Source organism: Trichosurus vulpecula, chromosome 8 (assembly GCF_011100635.1).
Source record: "Trichosurus vulpecula isolate mTriVul1 chromosome 8, mTriVul1.pri, whole genome shotgun sequence".
Classification (NCBI taxonomy): Eukaryota; Metazoa; Chordata; class Mammalia; order Diprotodontia; family Phalangeridae; genus Trichosurus; species Trichosurus vulpecula.
In genome coordinates, this window is record NC_050580.1 from 266,265,437 (window position 1) to 266,290,293 (window position 24,857).

Here is a 24,857-nt window from a genome sequence, read left to right on the forward strand (position 1 = left end):
CCCCTAAAATAACCTATCCACAGAGATACAGAAAACACACCAGACCAAATCCTATGGGGAAATCCAAGAAAAAAAAAAAAGTGAGTCATTTTTCCAGGCCAAGTAGTTCTAAGAAGACAGAGAGGTCTGCAGACAGAGAGGACAGGTCTAGCTAGGAGTAGGTCACTCGAAGACTGAAAACAGAACAGGAAGAAGAGGAGGCAGGAAGACGTTTCCTACTATTACAGGATGCTGGAATGGATACCAACAGACAGCTCTGTCCTATACTACCAAGGGTGCCAGCTCAAAATTTTAAGTGCAAGAATTTACCTCAGAAATAGGCAAATGCTACAAAAAATCATAGCTTGATTATTTTATTTCTTGTCAGAATGAAGGAGAAAGTGTTAATAAGTAAACTTAAGCATGTCATGAGCACATTTCTTTTTCAGAAAGCTAGTTGTTAAATATTTACTAGCACATTCCTACTCATGATCCATTTCCAGGCCACAGATCCACAGGGGAATTAGGAAGGTACATGTGGCCACAAAAGAGTGGGCAGGGAGGACAGTGATCAGAAGCAAAACAGATTTCTGAGAAGGAGAAAAGAACTTTAAAAAGAACTTTTCAAAAACATTTTAAAAAATGATAAGTAGGAAGACAGGCTGGAGGGAAATACAGAGTTAGGAATCATTACTGTGAATGCAAATGGAATGAACGTACCCAAAAAGGGAAATCAATAGCAAAAGAATAAGAAATCAGAATCTAACAATATGTTGTTTACAAGTAACATAATGAAACAGAGACACATAGAGTGAAAATAAAGGGCTGGGGCAGAATCTATTATGTTTTAGCTGATATAAAAAGGTTAGCAACCATAATCTTAGAAGTAGCAACAGCAAAAATAGACCTAATTAAAAGAAATAAACAGGAAAACTATATTTTGCTTAAAAGTATTATAGACAATGAATTAATAACCGAATTCCTAAAAGGAAACTATTAAAGGAATTGCATAACAACCTAATTCTTAAAGGAAAAATTATTTGAGTTACAGGGAAAAATAGACAGTAAAAGTTCTAACATCAGGGGGCCTCAATTCATTCCTCTCAGACTTAGACAAATTTTACCAAAAATTAAACAAAAAAGAAATGAAGAACCTGAATAAAACTTTAGAAAACTTAGATTCGACAGACCTCTGGAGAATAATAAATGGGGATAGAAAGCATACCTTTTTCTCAGCTGTGTATGGCACCTTCACAAAAAATAACCACATGTTAGTGCATAAAAACATCAAAAATGAATGTAGAAAAGCAGAAATGGGAAACACATCTTTTATGGGCAATAACGCAATAAAAATTCTATTCAAAAAGGGCTTTTGAAGCAAAGATTAAAAATTAGCTGGAGCCCAACTAACTTTAATCTTAAAGGATAAGCGTGTCAAAGAACAAGTCCTAAAAACAATTTCATTAAGGATAATGACAACAATGAGGCAAAATACCAAAAATTCAGGGGACATTCAAAGCAATATTATGGGGAAATTTTCTCTCTCCAAATAGTTTCATCAATAAAAAAGAGAGAAAAGAATGGATCAACCAATGGAAATGTGACTAAAAAACTAGAAAAGCAACAAAGTATCTTTCTTATCTTTCTCTTGCCCCCCACAATTAAACATCAAAATAGAAATCCTTAAAATCAAAGGAGAGATTAATAAAACTGAAAGAAAAGCCATTTAATTAATAAATCCAGGAGCTAATTTTTGACAAAACCAATAACGCTGTTAAATCATTAACTAACTTGATCTTTAAAAAAAAAGAAAACCAAATTACCTTTTCAAAATGAAAAGGATGAATTCACAACCCATAAGGAAGAAATAAACGAAATTATTAGGAACAATCTTGATCAATTATAGGCCAAAAAAATCTAGCTGAAATGGATAAATATTGGCAGAAATATACAATGTCCGGATTAACAGAACAGGTAAGAGAGGACTAAAATAATCCTATCTTTGAAAAAGAAACTCAACAAGCTAGATATGATCTCTCCCTGCAAAAAAACCACCAAGCACAGATGGATTTATGGGAGAATTCTATCAAACATTTAAAGTCCAATAAATTCCAATAACAGATAAATTGTCTCAAAAAAAGAATAAAAGAAAGGGTCTTGCCAAATTTTTCCTACAACACCAATGTGGTCTTGATACCTAACCAAGGAGAGTCAAAACAGAGAAAGAAAACTATAGTCCAACATCACTAGTAAATATTGGTGCAAAAATCTTAATAAAATATTAGCAAGAAAACACAAGATATCACAAAAATTATACACTATAACTAGCACGAATTTGTATCAGGAATGCAAGACCAGTTCATTATTAGGAAAACCACAAACAAGACTGAATATAGTGGTAACTAGAAGGATAAAAATCTGTGATTTATACTTACAGATAAAGAACAAGATTTTAACAAAATACAGTATTTCTATTAAAAAAAAACCACTAGAAAACACAGGAACAGATGGAACTTTCTTCAATATAACAAGTAGTTATTTACCTGAAACCAAATCCCTATCTACAGCAGGGATGAACTAGAGAGAGGCCTTTCTAATAAGACACTGGGGGAAGCAAGGACCTTATTACCATAGTTTGTTAATATCATGTTAGAAATGTTAGCTACAGGGACAGCTAGGGGGCGCAGTGAGCAGAGCACCAGCCCTGGAGTCAGGAGGACCTGAGTTCAAATCCAGCCTCAGACACTTGACACGCTTACTAGCTGTGTGACCTTGGGCAAGTCACTTAACCCCAATTGCCCTGCCTTCCCCTTTGCAAAAAAAAAAAAAAAAAAAAAAGCTATCTATAGCAAAAAAGACAAGAAAAAAAATTGAAGGAAGACTAAGTCTACATGGAGAGGAAACAAGATAATCACTTTTTGCAAAAATAGGATGATTTACATAGAGCACTCTAGAGTTGACTAAAAAACCAATTCAAAGAATATTACTTAGGCAAAGTTTCAATATATAAAATAAACTCACAAATCATCAGCACTTCTTTACATTATTTATAGCAAAAAAATGTAGCAGGAAGAAAAAGAAATTCCACTTAAAATTACTACAGGCAGTATAAAATACTTGGGAATATCTCTGCCAAGAAAAACACAGGAATCCTGTAAACCCAATTCTAAAACATTCTTTACACAGACATATATAACGCAAAAATATTAACTGCTGATGGGTAGGTCAAGACATACTAAAAATGACAACACAACTAAATAAATACTTATTCAGCACGATACCAAACTACCAAAGGATTACTTCATAGAGCTTTAAAAATAGCAAAAATTCATCCTGAAGAACAAAACATCAAGACATCAAGAACAATGAAATAAAGCGGGAAAGAAAGGAGCCCGGCAGTACCAGATCTCAAACTGTACCGAAGCTATAAAGAAGTCAGGAATTATTAAAACAATTTGGTACCAGGTAGGAAACAGAGAGGTGAATCAGTGGAACAGAACACAACATGCTGAAGCACAGAAGGCTGGAGTTGGATAAACCTAAAGATCTCAGCTACTGGGCAAGAATTCAGTATTTAACAAAAATTGATGGGAAAACTACAAAGAAGTCTGGCAGAAACTAGGCACAGACAAACATCTTACATCATGTATGAAGAGAAGCTCCAAACAGGTAAATGATTTAGATATAAAGTGTGACATCAAAAAACATCAGATCTATGGAGGCGGAAGAATTTATTACCAAAAAAGAGATAGAGAGGATCACAGAATGGAAAAAGGACAACTGTGATTACAAAAAAATTGGAAAGTTCTTTTCTTATATATAAAAACAAAAACAACTGAGGTAAAATTATAAGAGAAGCAGATAAGTTGGAAAAAATCTTTGTAGCAAATTTCTGTAATAAAGATCTGATTACTAAAATAGACATACATAAATGTATATGTATAAATATATGTACACATATACATGTACATGGAATTTATTCAAATTTATAAGAACAAGAGCCATCCTCCAGCTGATAATCAAAGAACATTAATAGGCAGTTTTCAGAGGAAGAAATTTAAGCTATCAATAGGTATATGAAAACATGTTCTGAAATTCACTAATAATTATAGAAATGTAAATTAAAACAACACCGAGGTACCACCTCACATGGACTAGAATGGCAAAATTGACAAAAAGGGAAAATGTAAAATGCTGGAAGGACTACATGAAAATAAGTACATTAAATGTACTGTTGGTAGAGCTGTGCTATTCCAGCCACCCTGGAAAGCATTTTGAAATAATGTCCAAAAGGTTATTAAACTATGTATACCCTTTGGCCTAGTAATGCTGCCAAGAGATCAAAGAAAGAGGAAAAAGAATCAAATGAACAAAAATAACAGCTCCTTTTGTGGTAACAAAAAACAAGAAACTGGGAAAGGGAGCCTGTCAATTTGAGAATATTTTAACAGTTTATGGCACATGCATGTGATGGAGAACCTAACACATCCTCAGCATTCTACCAAGAGGAGATGTGCACCAAAAGAGTCTGTCGTTGCTTTAACAGCCCAAGAGGAGCAAAAAAGGCCAAAAGGATCCCAGAGAAGCAGACAGGCAGTTTTAACTAGCAGACAGGATATACTGCAAAGTGTTACCTAAAGTTGCCCCAGGAACATTAAAGCCTGATATCTAGAGTCATGAGTGCTCCAGATACAAGAGTTTTCCTATTTTATCCCACATATCTGCCTCCTTGCTTTGTAAATCTTCTATTTATCCACTCCCCAAACCCACCCCCCAAACAGTTTTTTGGTTGTTGAGTGTGACCCAGGTTTATATCATAATTTGATTATTCCTGTTCTTGCCATCTATTAATGTTTCATTAATTCCTATTCTTCGTCTTCTATATAGTGTTTTGATTATTCCTGCTTAATACTAAAACCCTGAGAGAATGCCCAAAGGACAATAAAACTGTGCGCCCCCTTCGATCCAGCAATACCACCATTGGGTCTGCATCCCAAAGAGATCCAAAAAAATGGAAAAGTACCTATTTGTACAAAAAGATTTAGAGCAGTTCTTTTTGTGGTGGCAAAAAATTGGAAATTGAGGGAATGCCCATCAATTGGGGAAAGACTGAACAAATATATGATTATAATGAAAGACTGCTGTGCTATAAGAAATGACAAGCAGGACGATTTCAGTAAAAACCTGGAAAAACTTACATGAACTGATACAAAGTGAAGTGAGAAGAACCAGGAGAACACTGAACACAGTAACAGCATTACTGTCTGATGATCCACTGTAAATAATTTAGCTATTCTCAGCAATACCATGATCCAAGACAATTCCAAAAGACCCATGGTAAAAAACGCGATCCACATTCAAAGAAAGAACTAATGGTGTCTGAATGCAAATCAAAGGTTTTTTTTCCTCTTAGTCAGCATCTTCTTTCACAGCAGGACTAACATGGAAATATGTTTTGCATGATTGTACACATATTTCTATGTCAAATTGCTTACCGTTTCAGGAGGAGTTGAAGGAGGGAGGAAGAAAATTTGGAACACAAAATTTTTTAAATGAATGTTTACAATTGTTTCTATATGTAATTGGGAAAAAAACAAAACATTATTTAAAAAAAATCCAGAGAGAATCTGATAGTAGCATAGTTGTATCTGTGGCCAGGTCCCTGATGGGGTAGGTTACAACAGGGTTGTAGGTGGGAAGGAAATATATCTCCGACCTATTGTGGACAAGTTAGGGTTGAGCGAGTCAGACCACAGGGATAAGGAGGCTATGGGTGCTACATAAGATACCATGCCCACAGCCCATGGGTAGGTCCACGGGCACAACCAAGCTACAAAAAGGGTAAGGCAAATTACATATATAAATACTATTTCCCTAGGACTCACAGAGGTCTAGCTGGATACCACCAGGGCTTAGTCACAAGATAAGTGAAAACCCCAAAACGAGGTGAAAAGAATCCATGTAGTACAATGACAGCTGGTTGTAGAGGCAAAGGACCTGGGTTTGAATGCCAACTCTGCTTAATGATATAGAACGTGGATGATTAATAAGTCCGTGACAGTACTGTGAATTTTTTTTTTTAAAAATCACTTCTTTACAAAACTAGCCTTAACAATAACAAATCTAAAATAGACCTTAGGATGAAAATAATTTGTTACCTGAACTATCAGATCCCCCTTCAGGACTGCCACTGGAATACATTGTGGCAAGCTTCCCATCCAAGATAAATCTGAACCACCCATTGCTGCCATTAGATAATTCCAAAGCTGCTGCGTCGCTCCAGATATACAAGCAATCCCGTCCTCTGATGATTGACCAGTCTCTCCAATGGTATGGTTTACCCTGCTGCAATTCTTTAGCATCTTCTTGTGGTTCATCTTCCTATACAAGTAAGAAAGTTAAATGAAACTAGGAAAATAATCTGAATTACAACAATTTAGAAAGCATTTACAAAATCTGATCAACAAATGATAAATTTAAGATATAAAAAAACTTCTAAATAACATTCGAATATAAAGGTAAACGCATGTATTCATATACTGGAAATTAACATCCCATAAATATGACAAGTATTTAGGCCAAACCAAAACAATTAATTAAATTGTGAGTATATAAGACCAGTGACACAGAAAAAGTAGCATAGCATGGTCAAAATAAACACTGGACAAGGTGTGAGAAGACACAGTTCCAGTCCCAGTTCTTCCATTAAACGGCTGTGAAACCTAATGCGTGTTACTTAACCTCACTCATTCGACAAGTTCTATGGTCACTTTTAAAGAGCATTATTACACAGGAACAAACATGTTCCTTCTCCACAAAATATCCTTTAAAATTTTGCTTCTTCACTTACTTTCTCAGGTTTTGATTCCTCTTCATTTTCATCATCAGAAGAAGGTCCTGCCAAGGTGGACACTTTACTAATTACTCCAAGCCTGGCCAGCTGATCCAAAAACAAATCACCGCCTTTATCTACCAAATCCCTTATGATCTGCAAAGCTAATAAATGGCCGTCATCATCATCCTACAAAAAATCAGAGAAAGTGATTAAAACAAACTTACTAGTTTTGATTAACTAAATTCCATTATATGCCACATAAAAAATGACATACTAATTTAAATCAAAATTGAATTTACCTGAGAATCATACAATTTCTACGATATATGTAAGTAAAGATAAGTAAAAATAAACATATAAGCAAAAAAGCTTTATTAAATACCTTACCTCTTGATCAAGAACAGTGGCAGTAATCTCCACTAGTATTGTAGGCAAATTGTGACCAGCATCAGAATCACAAACTTCTTTAAGGAGTGCTTCAGAACAAAAATGAATCATTTTTCTAATGAGAGCAAGACTTGCTTTCCTTTAAAATAAAAACAAATTATTCCCATAAAACTAAAATGAAAAAAAAAACAAAATCACTCAAAAAAAACTACACGGTAACAAATACTCAAAATTCCCAAATTCCTATGTGTATATGTTAAACATAAAGAGCGCTATGAAGTCACAGGACAAAAGGTGAAAATCACAAGCAACAAAAGAATAGCTTTAGTTTCTTGGTACATATTTAGGACGAGCTAGGTATGTTCTTGGTTTCTTTCACGAAGTAATAACTTCGGTTATTATTGACCATGACTACTTTTAAAGCTTTCTGATATGTTCCCATAGTACTATCGTTTAACTATCAAAGATTTAAAGCATAATAAGATACTGGAAATAAAGTTGACACCCTCTGACTTGGGGAACAGCTAAAAAAAATTGTAGTTAATGAATGTAATGGAATGTTATTATATGAACTATAAAAAAACAAATCTGAAGTCAGGAAAACTTGGAAGACTTGCATGAACTGACGTAATGCAAAACAATCCTTGAAAGTCAATTTACACAATGGTATAAAGAAAAAAATTAAAATTTTGGGACTTTGATCATCACTACTGACTGCAAAGGAAGGATGCTGAAGCCTGCCTCATAACTGAACAGCACTTGGCTGTGAACTAGAGAAACAGAATAAGGCATTTTCAGACACGACCAACGTGCTGATCTATTCCGCCTGACGATATATGTTTTGTGGTTTTTTGTTTTTCCAAGGAGAGGGTGCAGTGGGGGGCAATGCAGCAATTTACAGTAATTTTTTAAAGAAGGAAAGCAGTATCAAAATTAAGAAGTATTTTTTGGAGAATATAAGCTAACGGAAAATTATAAAATGCACAAAAATACTCCATTTCATATTTTTTAAAAACAACAGCACTGTAAAGTACATAAGCACTCAGGAAGCAATTACGAAACAATTAACTTTTCAAGGAGCAAATGCGAGAACAAATCTATTGGATAATTACGCCCAAGAATATCACCAAACACTGTTAAACAGACGATAACAGCTAGAATGGAATTCCCATTTCTCTCCCAAGACCTTAACAGGCTGAAATGCTAAAGGACATTATACACGTAATAATTTGAACAGAAAAACCTGCTCCTTTGGATTAATTTCATAAGAAAACAATGGAGATGCACATAAAGGACTTTGAGAAATGAGTCTGGAAACCTGGGGCAAATGATGAATTTAGCATAAAAGAAATAAGTATTTTCTTAAAAAGATGATCAAGCTGACTAGTAAATAATCGAATGTAATTCAGCGCCTAGAAAACAAACTCTCTAAGTTTTCTTCTCCTATGATGTTTGTCCTAAAGTTATAACGACTGTATTTGGTTTCCCTAAGGAGCCACAAAAACAAAGCTATCCAGCCCCAAACTTAACATTAATGTGAGACAATGATGAACATGCGAATCATTTACCTGATTGAAGGTAACATAGTTTGCTGAAATGTTTGCGCAAAGACTGGTAATAATCTTTTTAAGTATATTGGTGCCATCTCTGGATCTCCTTTGGGTTCGTTGCATTCTTCTTCATCTTTATTTGCATCTTTCTTCTTTTTATCATCTCCTTTATTGACAGGACACATCCAGTCACCTTTAAACCAGTAGGCATCGGTCAATAAAATACATTTCTGGAACTTTTTATAAAAAAACTTAAGTGTTCGACCAAATTTAAGTTTGTATTATCACTCACTTAAAAAGTCTATGCTGTCACTGAAATCCTGATTCAGTAATTTTTACTTATCAAACTGTTCATTTTGTTAATACAGAATATTTAAAAAGTTGTCAATCTCAATAATGCGGGGCAGCTAGGTGGCTCAGTGAGTAGAGCGCCGGCCCTGAAGTCAGGAGGACCTGAGTTCAAATCCAGCCTCAGACACTTGACACACTTACTAGTTGTGTGACCTTGGGCAAGTCACTTAACCCCAATTGCCCTGCCTTCCCCCCTGCAAAAAAAAAGAGATCAATAATGAATCGGCTTTGGGAGCAAATAACTACAAAACGGTAACCTGAAGTTCCATGTAAATAATAGAACAATGTGATGAAAAGAAAAAGCCAAATGGGCTGGAAAGTTTAAGGAACATTACTGAAAAGAAGGAAGGTCATCACTCACCGGGAGACTGAAGAATAGCAACGACTTCGCTGTGACCTCGTTCTCGAGCTTTATCTAAAGGAGTTTTCCCATCTTCATCCCTTAAATCAGGGTTTGCACCATGTCTTAACAGGGTCTAGTATGAGAAAAAAAAATTTAATGAGTAACAATGATTTTGAGTACTACATTCCTAGAAATTTAAAGAATCGTCACTAAAAGGAACTGAAAGGTTATGTGACCCAAACTCCGATCCCTGAGTGTATCAGAATCAAAAGTCCTAAAATTTAAGTTTCAATACCAGATCTCAAACTATATTTTTTGGTGCTTTATTTATTTAATTTATTTAATATTTTTAGTTTTCAGCATTGATTTTCACAAGAGTTTGAATTACAAATTTTCTCCCATTTTCTACCCTCCCCCCCACTCCAAGATGGCATATATTCTGGTTGCCCCGTTCAAACTATATTTTCTACTTGGGACAGCCTGTCCCTTAAAAAAAAAAATGAATGTTCCAAACTCAAATCACTAAAACATCCCACATCCAAGTTCTTTGTCTCAAGCAATTACACCACCATTTTCCAAATTACCTGGGACTAAAACTTTAATTCTATTATTCTTTTCATGAAAAAGAAGATGACATATCAGTACCTACTTCACAACGTCTTTCACATCTGCTCATTTGCACCGTCAACCTCACTAGCCTGTTACAGGTCTTAATTACCTGCGCCTGGATTGATCTGCCTGCCTCCGAGCTTCCTCATCTTTTAATCCAGTGATTCTCAAAGTATAATTCTGAGATCCCTGGTAGTCCCTGAGATCCATTCAGGGATTCTGCAACATCAAAACTAGTTTCATTATAATACTAAAATATCTTATACCTATTCAAATACTGCTCTCTTCCAACCACATAGCTATTTAAGAACAAGTGTTCTTCATATACTCCGACCAAAACAACATATCACAAAAGACAATGCAGAAGTAAATGTAAGAATCCAGCTGTCTTCTATTAAGTCCACATTAAAGAGATTTGCAGGGCAGCTAGTCAGCACAGTGAGTAGGGCACCAGCCCTGGAGTCAGGAGAACTTGAGCTCAAATCCAGCCTCAGACACTTGACACACTAGCTGTGTGACCTTGGGCAAGTCACTTAACCCCAACTGCTCTGTCTTCCCCCTCAAAAAAAAGAAAAGAAGATTTGCAAAAATCTCACTCTTCTTGCTAAATTTTGGTTAGGAAAAGCTATTTTTCATAAAAATATATTATATATGCTAACATGTAATGAGTTTATTTTAAAAGAAACAATACATATTCTAGAAATTAACTTCTATTTGAAAAATATCAGTAGATATAACCCACATAAACAAAAGCTCTTCAGGGTCCTCAGTAATTTTAAGAGTGAAAAGAGGTCCTGAGACCAAAAAGCATAGGAGCTGCCTCATTAAACTCTCCTGCACTATTACCAGGTTAAGCCTCCTAAATCACTACTTTGATAATTCCACACCCTGCTCAAGTCCTAATTTTGCCTGATTCCTTACAATTCTCTAATACTAACCAAAGACTCCAATTAGTCTAGTCTCAGGTAAAGCTTATTCCCACCTTCACACCTTTACCCTCATGTTGTTCTCGTTTACGCCTCTTTTGCTTGTCCAAATTCTACCCACGTTACAGTGTCCCACTCTAGTCCTCCACGAAACTTTAAAGACTTTTGTATTCCTTACTAAGTTCTCCCTTTTAACTCCTACAGGACTCTTACACACTTTCAAAATGGGTTATGTCATCTTGTATTTTTATCAGAGTAGAATCAGAGAAACAATCTTTTCAATTTAAGAACTAAGAAATGGTGACTGAGATAAGGTAGAACTTATCTAACATTACCTACATAGTGACCAGAATTAACTAAAATCTAGATTCTTGAATCTTAAGACTATATTTCTTTTTACTATCAATCAACTAGAAATCATTAGTAAAAACTTACTATGCTATAAACATTGTGCTAGGTCCTAGGGATATAAAGAGAAAAAATCAGAGTCTCTGTCCACAAGAAACTTACATTTATAAAAGGTGAAAATAATGAACAGTTTACATATAAACAAAATACATACAAGCAATTTTTTGTAGAAGACATTATTAAGCACAGGCATCAGAAAAGGCTTCAGGTAGAAGGTAACACCTGAACTGAACTCTGCAGGAAACTAAGGATTCTAAAAGGTAGCAAGGAAAGGAGATACATTCTGGGAATGTGGGAAGAGCTCACGCTGTAAATGAAGAACTGTAAGAAGCCTGGGTTGACTGAATTATATGAAAATTATATTAATTAGAGAATACATAATAAGGCTAGAAAGGCAGACTGAAGACAGGCTGTAGAGAGCTTTAAATGCAAAAAAGACGAGTTTATATACTATCTTAAATGGCACTACAGAAGTTTACTGAATACGGAAATTAAATGGTCAGACCTTTGCTTTCAGGAACTCACTTTGCAGTAGTGTGGAGAGTGGGCTGGAAAGGAAAGACCTGAAGCAAGTCTTTGTGAGGGAGTGAGGGCCTGAACTAGGGTAACAGAAGGAAGGAAAGTAGGGAGAAAGAATCTATATGCACAGTAAATGAACTAAGACTTGGCAAATGATTGCTACATCAAACAGAACTGATGAGACTTGGATAGAACCTGAATACAATAGAATTATTGGTGATTCCAAGGATAAGAATCTGGATAACTCAAAGATGATACTACCACCATGCCACCATCCATGACAAAACTAGGTACATCTGGAAGGCAAGCGGATTTGGGGAGTTTGGCTTTTATTAAACTTGATATGTGTCGGGGACATCCAATCTGAAATGTCCAACAGGCTACTGGACATAAGACTAGAGGGTAAGAGAAAGATTAGTGTTAGATAAAAAAATACGGGAATCATCTTCATAGAGACAACCAAATCTACCAGAATTGATGAGATCACCAAGAGAGCGTGGAATGAGGACCGATGAGAATCCAGGAGAGAGCCTGCAGGTACCCCCACCTTTGAAGTGTGATGTGGATGATCAACCAGGAAAAGAAAACGAGTGCCCAGCCAGGGAGGAAGAGAACCATAGAGCAGCGTCATCAAGAGTCAGAGAGAAAGTGACACCTGGGAGGAAAAGGTGGTCTACAGCATCAAATGCAGTCAAAAATCTGAGACTGAGAAAAAGTCATTTCATCTGTGACGTCGGTGACAAATGTCTTTGGTAATTTGGAGAAAATAGCTTTGGTTGAGTGACGAGGTCAGAAGTCCAGCCACGAAAGGCTAAGAATAGCAAATGAAAAGAGACAGCAGCAACCAGAGCAGACAGCTTCTTCTAGAAGTTGTAAAAGGGGGGAAAGAAACAGGAAAATAGCTGGAGGGGACAGCAAGGCCAAGGGAGGGTTTTGTTGCTGTTGCTGTTGTTTTAAGGGTGAGGACAGCTGAGCATGTCTGTAGAACGCAAGAGCGGAACCAGAGGACAGGGAGAAATCGAAGATATGAGAGAGAGAGAGAGAGAGAGAGAGAGAGAGAGAGAGAGAGAGAGAGAGAGAGAGAGAGGGAGAGAGAGAAGATGATTGTACGGACAATCTACCAGAGCAGACACAGGGCAATGGAATCAAGACTACGGGATATGAAGAGAGAGGCTCCAGCAAGGAGGAGGGCCATCCCTTTCTCAAGGACTAGAGAAAAGGAGAGAATGAGAGATGATGTAAAAGGGGTTTGAGATGCAGAGAGGCACATTTTCTCAATAAAATGTGAGATGAGATACTAAGCTTAGGGTGGGGAAAAGCAGTGCTATAGGAAGCATACCCAAAAAAAGAGTGGCTATATAGGATTGTAATGGAATACTATTGTGCTAGAAGAAATGACAAGCAGGCAGATTTTAGAAAAACCTGGAAAGGCTTACATGAACCGATGCAGAGTGAAGTGAGCAGAAACAGGAGAATACTGTATACAGTACGAGCAACACTGTGAGACAGTAACTCTTCTCAACAATACAATTTTCCAAGAAAATTCCAAAGAACTCATGATGGAAAATGCCATCCACAACCAGAGAGATAACTGATGGAGTCTGAATGCAGATCGAATCAAACTATTTTAACTTTTTATTTTTTTTTTTGTGGTTCATTTCTTTTGCCTGTTTCTTCTTTCACAACATGACTAATAAGGAAATACGTTTTACATGACTGCATATACATAACTTATATCAAATTGCTTCTTGAAACTGCACTGGAAGATACAGATGTTATCTTCTCCACATATTCTATTGTAGTTTGTCTTATCTACGTTAGCCTACATTAGTCAAGGGGGTAGTATGGGAGAGAGGGAGAAAATTTGGAACTAAAAATTTTTTTAAATGAATGTTAAAAACTGTCTTTACATGTAACTGGAAAAAAATAAAATACTATTAAAAAAGAGAAAAGAGGAATCTCATTTTAAAGATTCTAAGGCATCTACAATTCACATTTATAATAGCACTTTAAGATTTGCAAAGTGCTTTCCTCACAACAATCCAGTGAGAAAAACTGTTCATTTTTTCCTCCACTTTGGTTATGATTTGTCCAATAACACAGCAGGAAAGCATCTAAGATAGGACAAGACTCATTTCAAATGTTTAACCAACTTCTTAGTTCCCACAACCAGTATTACCATTATCAAACCATGAGTATGAAATACTATAACAGAATCTACAAGAGAATACTTGTCTTGTACTGATCATAATCATAAGATTCAGGAAGAACATTGATAACATGAAGAAAAAATGTGATTGTATATTAAGGTATATTAAATCTTTCTCCTCAACATAATTCTTAAACATATGTAAACAATTTATTATACTAAAGCTAAAATTCAGACCTTTGCTACTTGAGGCCTTCCAAAGCAGGCTGCATAATGTAATGATGATGACCTTTGACCCCTGTTAACATCAGCACCTCTTTCACACAAAAATTCTACCTGTGAGAATTTATAAAAAAAAAAAAGTTAGTTGCCTTACTCATTCCTCTGCCTTTAAAAAACTAGTTATTACATAGTATCTTACCATTTCCTGAGTTCCAAAAGCAGAGGCCCAGTTTAAAAGGGTTTGCCCTACATCATCCATAAAGTTCACTTCAAATGCTGCAATTATTAAAAATAATTAAAATACAATTGAGAATCAAATGAAATTGTGAAAGTATAACTACAAAGCATAAAACAGAATGACTTTATTATAAGTGGATATAAATATTTCTCACCATGAATTTTCTGAAAGTTTAAATTGCTCTATGCTTTCCCCCCACTAAAGAGCATAAGAACACTGAAAATTCACTAATTTTGATCAACTATAAGTAAAAGTCAGTAAAACACAAATCTGTCTTTTAAAAGAGATTTGCCATCTTCTCTACAGTTAAAAGGAGCACAGATGAGAGTCTGTAATTCAGATTACTTATTGGATTCAAGTGATAGGCAGAGAACAAACTAAGGTTGAAAAGAATAAAAATAGCCGAAAAGAAAACTATACCTGAGGCCTAGCATTACTTTACTGGTCATCATAAGATGATCTGAAATGTCATAAACTAGACGGAAACTGTACAATGGCTAGATCACAAACTCAATCTTATCATACAAGCAGTTCTATCTTTTCATCACTTTGCCTTTGCCTCCAAAAGAAAGTTTTTTTAAAGACCAGTATTTCATCACTGATCATCACTCATCATCTGCCCAGTCCCACATGTCTCTCCGATTCCAGGAAGAGTAAATGAAGCATTCCTCTCTCCTTAACTATGAGGCAGGATCACCCTCTAATGGAAAACCTGACAAGTACAGGCTAACTTAGATGAGACAACTACAACAGGACACGGGGAGACGATAGCTTCTGTATCTTCCAATGCAGTTTTAAGAAACACTGAACAGCAATGACCAGGATCTATAATTTCCACTATCTGCGACCTCACTTCTTAAGATAACCTGCATACCTCCTGTGTCAATTGCATCTATAAGTGCGTCGGTATCTTTGCTTCGGATACAGTCTATGAGCTGCCTGTGTGAGCGCTCTCCGGAACTGTCCAACCGACGAAGCCCTGGAATTCTGCCCGTGGATCCAGCGCTGGATTTTGGGAGGGCCTTTCGTCCTTCAAATAATAGCACCAAGAGAAGGTCAACCAAACGCATGGTATCCAACACACATCTTTCATCGCCCTGTAGAGCACTTTCAATTGAATCTGGAAGCTCAGACCGCAGGAGATCCTAGAAAAAGGGATGGGAATAATAATGTCCGTTGTTTACTGAGGATTGTTCCATAATCCCATAAAATACTGTCCTTTGAAATAAAAAACAGTAAAAAATATTCTTACATGTGTGACTACTGGAGAGCCTCTGCAAAGTGTTGACAGCAAACTTACAATAGTTGAAACCTGATTACTTAATTTGGAGTCAGCAGCTGTAGATGGTGCTCCAGTTGTGCTTCTCCCTGGTTTGCAAGCTGATGATGGTCCTGATACAGTACCACCAGCTGCTGCCATTCGAGATAACAGCTCTTCAGTCAGTCCATGTTTGGCTAACGGGGCTGGGTCAACACCACGTCGAGTAAATCTGTCAGCGAGGGAAGCAAAACATCGCAAAGCTCCATCTGAAACCTGGATATGGAAATAGAAAATAGACTCTCTAGATAAACAGATCATAATCTATTCTATATAACGTGAATAACTTGAGACTCACTTAAAAAACTATGACATTATTAAGACACTGAAACCAATGCCATTGGTAATCATAAGAAAAATCTAAGCAGGTTACATTGGGTTTAGAGAGGGGAAAAAAACCCTAAAATTTAGTAATAATGTTGATATAACTTTTGACATTTAAGTTCTGTCGATTCAATGTCTGAGAAATTAGTTTGTTAATCTACTTTACAAGAATTCTTGATTTTAATAAACACAATCTAAAAAATAAATATAATTGATTTGTTTTTGGAAAATGTTTTTGTAATGGATGACTTCTCTGACTAGATTTATGATGTAACTTTTCTCTCTTCAGCACTTTCCATTCAAGTCTACAAGCAAACGCTTACTGAATAAGCAGACGATCCAGCTCTAGGCCATTCCTCGGCATCGCCAGTGTCCCTCTGTCTCACTAAGCCTAGTTATTACACCTGTAAAGTAACCGCACTTCCTCTAGAAACTATCGATCATCCCCAATCTTTCATCTCTCCCTATCAACAAATTCCTCTCTAACAAAATACATGCTCAAGTTTCAACAATTTTTTTAAAAACTCCCTTGACATTTCCACCCTTCACTGCTTCTCCATGGTAACTTTACATTGCCCAAATGCTAGAAAACGTCCTCTATGCCCAACGCTTCTATTTTAGCAGCGACTCTCCTCAACCCCTTGCCATTTGTATTCTGTCCCCCCAAATGCCATCACTCAAATGGCGTTTTTAAAGTCCTCATCATCTCTGGCCTCTGCAGCCACCAAAACTACTTCCCTCCAACTGGACACTCTTCTCCTTAAATGGCTTAAGAGACATTGGATTCTCCTGCTTCTCCTTTCATTTCTAATTTCTCCACCTTCCTTTCTCTGTCTGGCTCCACGTCATCTATATAACTCCTTAGCACAGGTATCCCACAAGCATCTGCCCATAACCTCTTTCTTGGTCATCTTATTCATGGCCATACCTTCAATTAACTTCTCTATGAAGATGACTGACTCTCTCTCCATTCATGAACTCTTCTGAGTGCTGGATCTGCATTTCCAACTGCCTATAGCAAAGGGATTCATAATCTGGGGTCCACAAATCCCCACCACCCCAAGAGGCCAGTGGAGAGATATCAGAGGATCTGTGAACTTGGATGGGAAAAAAATGCATCTTTATTTTTACTACCATTTAACTGAAATTTAGTATTTCCTTTAATTATGAATGTAGGTAACAAAATCATTATTCGGAGAAGTCCATATGCTTCACCAGACTGCCAAAGGCATCTAGGACACAAGGTTAAGAACCCCTGCCAGAGGATATCTTCCCTAAGATGCAGCTTCATAATTCACCCCAAACTTCCCAAATTCATAACTTTAGATTCTTTGTTCTTCCTTTTATTTCCTTTGTTAATCATTTTAATCACTGTCCATAACCAATCAGTTACCAAAGTCACATAAATCTACTTCCACAACATCTTCCAAATCTATAGCCATACCTCTGGTCTCAGAGCACTAACTCAACAGAGATCCTCATTACAACTTCCCTAGATCATTATGGCAGCTTCCTAACAGTAAATGTGCTCCCTCTCTCCTTTCAACCTACTCTATTTCTGTCATAATAGTCTCCATTAGCCATAGATTTGATCAGGTCACTCCTTTCAAAATCTTCAGTGACTCTCTTTGGTGGCTTACTGGGTAAATTTCAAACTCTTCTGGCCATCAAGCCTTCCCACAGCCTGGCCACCCTGACTTTCCAGCCTTATCTCCAAATATTGGAAGGGATCTCAGTGGCCATGTAGGACAACCCACATCCCAGAAGAATCCTTATTATAACATACACAACAGTGCAATGGCAAGCAAAGTGAAACTTTTTGCTGTTTTTTCTTTTGGAGCGCTTCTCAGCACTAAGGCAATCAAGTGCCTTTGACTGAGTTTTGCCTTTGTTTGAATCGAGTCTTTGATTAAATCAAAAGTCTTTGATGACCTGCTTAAGTCACAAGAGTTAAGAGTCACATGGTTGTGACACTCTCTGTGGGCTGAGCCTGAAGAAGTATATATATACTCTGAGGTTAGCATTTTGCTTTGGGGGCTCACTCACTGGAAGAGCATTCATGTGATTTGGCCAGACGAGACTCTGGGTAGCCATTAAGGAGCCCCCCTGCCTTTGAAACCCAGATGTTGGTTTCTCTCTCTCTCTCTCTCTGGTAACTACAAATGTACTGCTACGGACAGAGAGAAGGCCTTCTACTGACTTGTGTTATTTGCTCTGTTTACGTAATTTCTGCTTGTAATTTCTATTTTTGTTTTTTGTGAAGTTCAGGGGGCTGACTTTTCCCCCTGAACTAAGTGAATGATATACATATGTTTAATTAAAGTGAGATTGTAAGCCCGTTTAAGTTGCTTTCCTTCAGAAAAGCAGATCAAAGAACTTGTGCTAGCAGCCCTCCTGTCTGCTGGTGTTGTTGGTCTTATACCTACACTGCAGCTGCCAGCAACATTATTATTACAAACAGGTAGTCATCCAGCACGTGTTTGAACCCTCCTTCTCTACTTCCCAAGACAATCCAATGCAAGCTAGGACAGCTGACTGTCAAAAAGCTACTCCTAACATCAAATCTAGACTTTCCCAGTGCTGATGTTCTGCCAAGTTCTCATTCTGGTTGCCCAACTCTGCATGTTCTTGAATTTACTCTCTCTAATCAATGTCCTTCCTAAAACGTGTGCCAACAAGCTTAATACTGTACTCCAAAACATATTAGTCCTTTCACGCATTTCAACAACCTTCTAGTCTTTGGTTATATATTCTCTATTTTAACACCAAATTCAGTTGTACAAAATCAATCATGCTTTTTAAGGACTTCAAACAAAATCCTTTGGCAAACTACAACAAAAAAAAAAGAATAAGAAAAAACTATTATTATTAATTGTGAAAAAAACAAAGACCATTCTGATTAATTTCTTCATTTCATCAACTTGCCCACATACCTGATGATCTTCATGTTTTAATAAACTAGACAGGGATTCTACACAGATTTCTAATGAAGAATCTTGAGGTTCCATTTTGCCACAAAGTCTTGAAACTACAGCCATCGCAGAATGAAGGGTATCTTTATGAACCAGGTGCCCACTGTCACGAATGAATGTCAGCACACAGTTTAAACCACCAGCTTCAAAGACAGCTCCTGATTCACGAGTACAGATCAGTTCTAAAACCTATGAATAATTAAAATACAAAAATACAAAAAAAAATTGTGCCTTCTCAAAGTACTGTTTTTCTTCATTTTCTGTTGGAGAATAGAATTTCTACCAATCTAGCAACAATCTCTAGATGGTTTCCTCATACTGCTTTAAATCATAAGTTTTCAATCCAATCTAGGAAAATTAAGACAAAGAGGCAACAAGAAGTTTCTTTCATTAAAGCGTATTAATTCTTTGTTCTTTTTTTCTTGGAGGGGGGAAGGCAAGGCAATTGGGGTTAAGTGACTTGCCCAAGGTCACACAGCTAGTAAGTGTGTCAGGGGTCTGAGGCTGGATTTGAACTCAGGTCCTCCTGACTCCAGTGCCAGGGCCTCTACTCACTGCGCCACCTAGCTGCCCCTATTAATTCTTTATTCAGCCAGTCTGTCCAACTAATAATAGTCCTTGTTCCCGTCACAATGTTGGATGATAAGGCTTTTGTAGGATAATAATATGAAGAATGCAAAGAGAGAGATCCTCAGAAAGGGGCTGCTGAAGTAAAGCAGGCAAGTCTGCCAGCTCGCTAGTCACTGCTTAGAGGTGCATCTTTGGCAAGCCCCATAAAGGGCAGGGCAAAACAACTGACTTAAAATATATACCTTACCTCTGCCTAGGCATCATTCAAGTTGAGTGGGATAGTGAAAACCTCTCACGGAATCTGGGTCTCAGCCTTTCTGTAAACTGAGTGGGATGAACAGAGGTGGGGACCTTTCAGCATAGCTCAGGGCTTCTGATGGACAGCTGGGCCTAAGTTTCGAGTTGTTAAAAATCACCCGACCGTGGAGTCCAAAACTTAGAGCAGCCTGACCCCCCCGCCTCAGCACGAGCCTCGCCAAATTTTAAGAGTTGGCATTGGCTAAATTAGCGTGAACGCCACCAATGAGAGTCAAGGTCAGTGGTGGGTGAGGGTTGTTTGTGTCAGGAGTGTATAGCTGGGTTCTGCCTTCTGGGTGCTGCCTCTCCCTGCCCATGGTCTACGGGTTGGGAGACCGCCCTTTCTCACAAGATCATAAATAGACTCCTTTTTCCTTCTATGAGAAGTCTCTGAATATTACTTCAGTTGTCTCACACAAAGTTCTAACAGACCTATAAACCAACAGGAAGCTGAAGCAGCAAGAGCCAGTTTCGAAAAGGCCCTTCAAGTCTCTGTTACAATTTCCCCCACAGTCGAGACTTCTCACCCCAAGCCCTACATAAGCCGCCTTTGGAAGAACGAAGGATAGATCTGCTGCTGCTCTTGACCACTTCCAAAAAAGGAAAGATAAACGTAAGGAAAAAACCGTTTTCATCTTGCCAGAAGACCAGATTTTTCTCACCTACCTATCACGCACGGATGTCGTGAGGAAAACAAACTTCAGCGCACAGTATAAACGTTAGTTATTCGTAGTCCTGGAACTGGAATCCAAAGACCTCATTCCACCACTTGCTAAGCAGCGGAGCCGGAGTAACGGCGCAACCACTAACACTGTTTCAGTACTTACCACGTCCCAGGCACCGTGCAAACACGGCATTGTCGTTATCCCATTTTATAGACTCACAAACTGAGCGAGACAGGGCTTAAGTGACTTACTTAAGGTCCTACAGATTATACTCCAAGCCCAGCACTCTAACCACTGCACCACCTAACTGTAAGAGCTTAATAAATGCTTGCTGACTTAGTAAATCTCTCTTAACCACTTCTGAGCTTTAGCTTCTTTGTTTGTCAAAAGGGTATATGAGTAATATAGAAATATGACTGTACATGCATAACCTATATCAAACTGCTTGTTTTCTTAATGAGGAGGGAGGGGAAAGAGGGAGGGATTTAGAACTCAAAATTTTAAAAAACAAATATTAAAAATTGTTTTTACATGTAATTGGGAAAAAATATTACACCTATTTAAAAGGCATTACGTCTGTGACATTCCTCAATCTCCATTTGATAAATCTTCCAAAAATGAGAGAAGACAGCGGGAATGATAATATTTACATCTACCTCATAGGAGGGTTGTGAGAAAAGTACTTTGCAAACTTTTAAGTTTCATACAAACATGTTGTTAAAATGACCCTTAAATGGAACAATTTGAGGTATACATTTCTTAAAAACCTGTAATGTAAAAAACAATTTTTTTAAAATTTAAGTTTTAGAAGACATTTATTGCTCAGATTCAATCTGGCCCACTTGTCAGACAAGTGTCACAAATGGTGAGATTTCTTAAGACTCTACCCAATTTGGCCAATCTTTAATAAACTTTGTTTTTCTCTTTGGCTGCAAGAATAGATGAATAGATAGATAGATAGATAGATAGATAGATAGATAGATAGATAGATAGATGGATGGATGGATGGATGGATGGATGGATGGATGGATGGATGGATGGATGGATGGACAGATAGATAAAAGACAATTTACCTTCACGCATTGTTCAGCTAAGTCTCTGCTGGTTCTGTTGTTAAGTTCAACCACCACCAAACGATTACAAAGTGCTTTTATGGCTCCATCTACTCCAACGATTCTCCGAGTACATTCTGCTGATACATCTAGGTAGTAGGTTATGGCACGGGCTGTCACTTCTAATACATTGTCTGGTGCACTTTCATCAAGAAAAATTTTACAGAGTGCTGGTAAAAATGTACGAGGAGGGCACCTACAGTAAAAAGGAATGCATTATAGAACACTAACAAAAGATAAATATTTTGCTATTAACTTAACCAACACACGAAGAAATGAGATAAGTAAAAACAGCTTTATAATAGCATTATGAAAGAAATTAAAGAAAAATGAAATACCTGGAGGCATACCCCTTATTTGTGGTCAGTTCAAACATAAGTAAATACATCAAAACTTCACAAATTTTTACAGATTGAATGCCATTTAAAATGCCTGCCTACTATTTTTGTGAATTTAAAGATAGAAAAATAGATCAATAAAACAGAGGACATAAAAATAGAACCCAGTATATATTAGATAAGCATTTGAGGGAGTGCCTAGCACATAGTTGGTGCATAATAAATGCTTGTGCACTTGACTTGGTAAATTCAAAATTCAAAAATATTTGAGAAAGGAACAGGAAAACAAAAATTGTTAGAAAAATTGGATAGCAGTAAAAATTGGATAGCAGTATGACAACAAATAAATACAATCATATGATACACAACATATTTTAATAACCTAAAGTAGATCAAGGCTATAAATATAAAAAACAAAGCCATAAAAAATGAATACGCTATCTGTCAATTGTGGAGAGAAGCAAATGCATCTGTCTTGAAAATGGAACAAACTATAGGACACAAAATTTCTAGATTGGAGAAAGCAACATCTCTAAACTAAGTGAAAAATAACCAGATGAATCCATTTGTAACAAGGTCTGATAGAAATCTGACATCAGAAAAATAAGGAACTAAAATCCATTAGAGTTTTCCAAGGGGATTATGAGCAAGGAATATTAACAGTTTCTAAGGGAAAAAAAAGAAAATTGAGTCGCTATCTGAAAAAACTACTCAAATATTTAATAATTCAAGAAATGCAAATTTAAAACAACTCCCCAATAAATTCACCAAAAAGTGGCTCCTAATACAGGGCAAGAATGTCGGTGAGACTGCAAACCAGCTGAAACTTTTCCAGAAGCAATCTGACAATTTACAACTAGTTACAAAGCCAGTCATGTCTACTCCTAGAAGACCCAGACATGCTGCTACTAAAATTATGCCATAATGGATGAATGCATTGATGATAAAAGCATTTATTAAGCATTTAATAGATCCTGTGTGTATAAAAATATTCTTGGCAGTTTTACGTCGAAAGCAAAGAAACTAGATACAACATACACTTGGAGAACACCTGAATACAGTATGGGATGTTGTCGTCATATTCTTAAACTTTCATTGATTTTATAAGACAAATGTTGTACCAGAAGCGAGCGAGACACACCACAGAGTATAAGTTTTAAGTGGAGAATTTATTAGCCGGCGGCCATTGGGGTTCAGCACCACAAATCAATGGCAAATGTGTTGGGGTGATGGCTTGGCTTATATAGGATATGGGGGTACAGAGTGGGGGGAAACAGGAACAAAGGTCCTGGCTGATCAAAAGATTCAGTCAGGTTATCATACTAGTGGGATAATCTCATTTACATTCCTTGGTGGAGTCACGGAGCCCCAGGGATATCTGCTAGAAAGGGTCTGCCAGGTTATCCTTCAGTGGGATGGTCCTATCTACTGACATTCCTTGGTAGAGTCATGGAGTCCCAGGGGGTTTGCTAAATGCCAAAGATATCTGAGTCCATTCTTTCTGGGGGTGCTTGTCAGTAGCTAGGGGTTTCTCAGGGGTTCCTAATTTTCCTTGTATTACACAGTAATACCAAAAAAGAGTGAGACACACTCAATAATGTAGGTAGTATGGTACTCAACACTCAAACACTCAACAGTATGGTAGATACGATGACTCTCACCTACTGCAAAGGCCACCTAATTGATTTCCCTGCTTCTAATCACTTCCCACACACCTATCTGCCCTCCATACAGTTTGCAAAAATAATTATCCTAAAAAACACAGGTATTCTCCCTACTCAGTCTCTAATGGCTCCCTATTACCTCTAGGATCAAATACAAAATCCTGTTTGGCATTTAAATTACTCTTCTTCCTTTGATCTCTGCGCAGATAAACCTCCAGATTTGCACCTCCAACTACCTACTGGACACCTCAAACTGGATGTCCCTTAGACATCTTAAACTCAACATATCCAAAACTGAATTCTATTTTTTCTCCCCAAACCCCGCCCCCTTCCTAACTTCCCTAGTACAGTCAAGAGAACCACCATCTTCCCAGTCCCAACACCCCAAATCCAGATGTCATCCTCAACTTCTCATTCTCTCTCACCAACCACATCCAATCTAACAAGTCCTGTCAATTCTATCTACCTAACCTCCCTCTTCTCTCCTGTGAAACTGACTGTCATCATCCTGGCACAGGCAACGCGTCACCTCAAGCCCTAACTACTGAAACAGCCTGCTGGGTGGTTTGCCTGCCTCGAGTCTCTCCCCACTTCAGTCCATCCGCCACTTAGCCATCAAAGTGATCCTGCTCAACAGCAGGTCTGGCCATGATTCAATAAACTACAATAGCTCCCTCTCACCTTAAGGATCAAATCTGTCAAAACTCTTCCTAACTTTGATCTTTCCTTCCTTTCCAGTCTTCTTATACCTTACTCTCCCACACACCACACACACTCTTTGATCTAGTAACTGGCCTCACTGCTGTTCCTTAAACAAGACACTCCGTTTCCTGACTCCAGGCATTTTCACTGGCTGCCCTCCATACCTTGAATGCTTTCCTTCCTCATCTCTACCTCTTGGTGTTCATGGGTTCTTTCAAGTCCCAGCTAAAATCCCTTCTACAAGACAAGATGCCTTTCCCAAATCCCTCTCAATTTTAGTTCTCTCCCTCTTTTGCATATTACCTCCCCTTTAAAGTGTAACGTATATTTGAGGGCAGGGACTGCTTTTTTCTGTTTGTCTCTGTATTCAAATTGCTTG

General features: G+C 37.4%; 1 protein-coding gene across 4 annotated transcripts in view; it reads right to left on the reverse strand.

The window, feature by feature from the left end:
* The window catches only part of HECTD1 (HECT domain E3 ubiquitin protein ligase 1), a 104,638-nt gene that overhangs the window by 47,520 nt on the left and 32,261 nt on the right, over nt 1–24,857 (reverse strand). For all 4 annotated transcript variants that reach the window (XM_036736766.1, XM_036736765.1, XM_036736763.1 and 1 more), the window contains exons 3-13: nt 21,736–21,970; nt 19,092–19,319; nt 15,769–16,050; nt 15,391–15,661; nt 14,478–14,554; nt 14,294–14,392; nt 9,464–9,578; nt 8,770–8,944; nt 7,202–7,340; nt 6,830–7,000; nt 6,138–6,360 (exon numbers count right to left, since the gene is read on the reverse strand). In XM_036736766.1, coding sequence (XP_036592661.1) covers nt 6,138–6,360; nt 6,830–7,000; nt 7,202–7,340; nt 8,770–8,944; nt 9,464–9,578; nt 14,294–14,392; nt 14,478–14,554; nt 15,391–15,661; nt 15,769–16,050; nt 19,092–19,319; nt 21,736–21,970 — 2,015 coding nt within the window. The remainder of the gene's footprint in view (nt 1–6,137; nt 6,361–6,829; nt 7,001–7,201; nt 7,341–8,769; nt 8,945–9,463; nt 9,579–14,293; nt 14,393–14,477; nt 14,555–15,390; nt 15,662–15,768; nt 16,051–19,091; nt 19,320–21,735; nt 21,971–24,857) is intronic.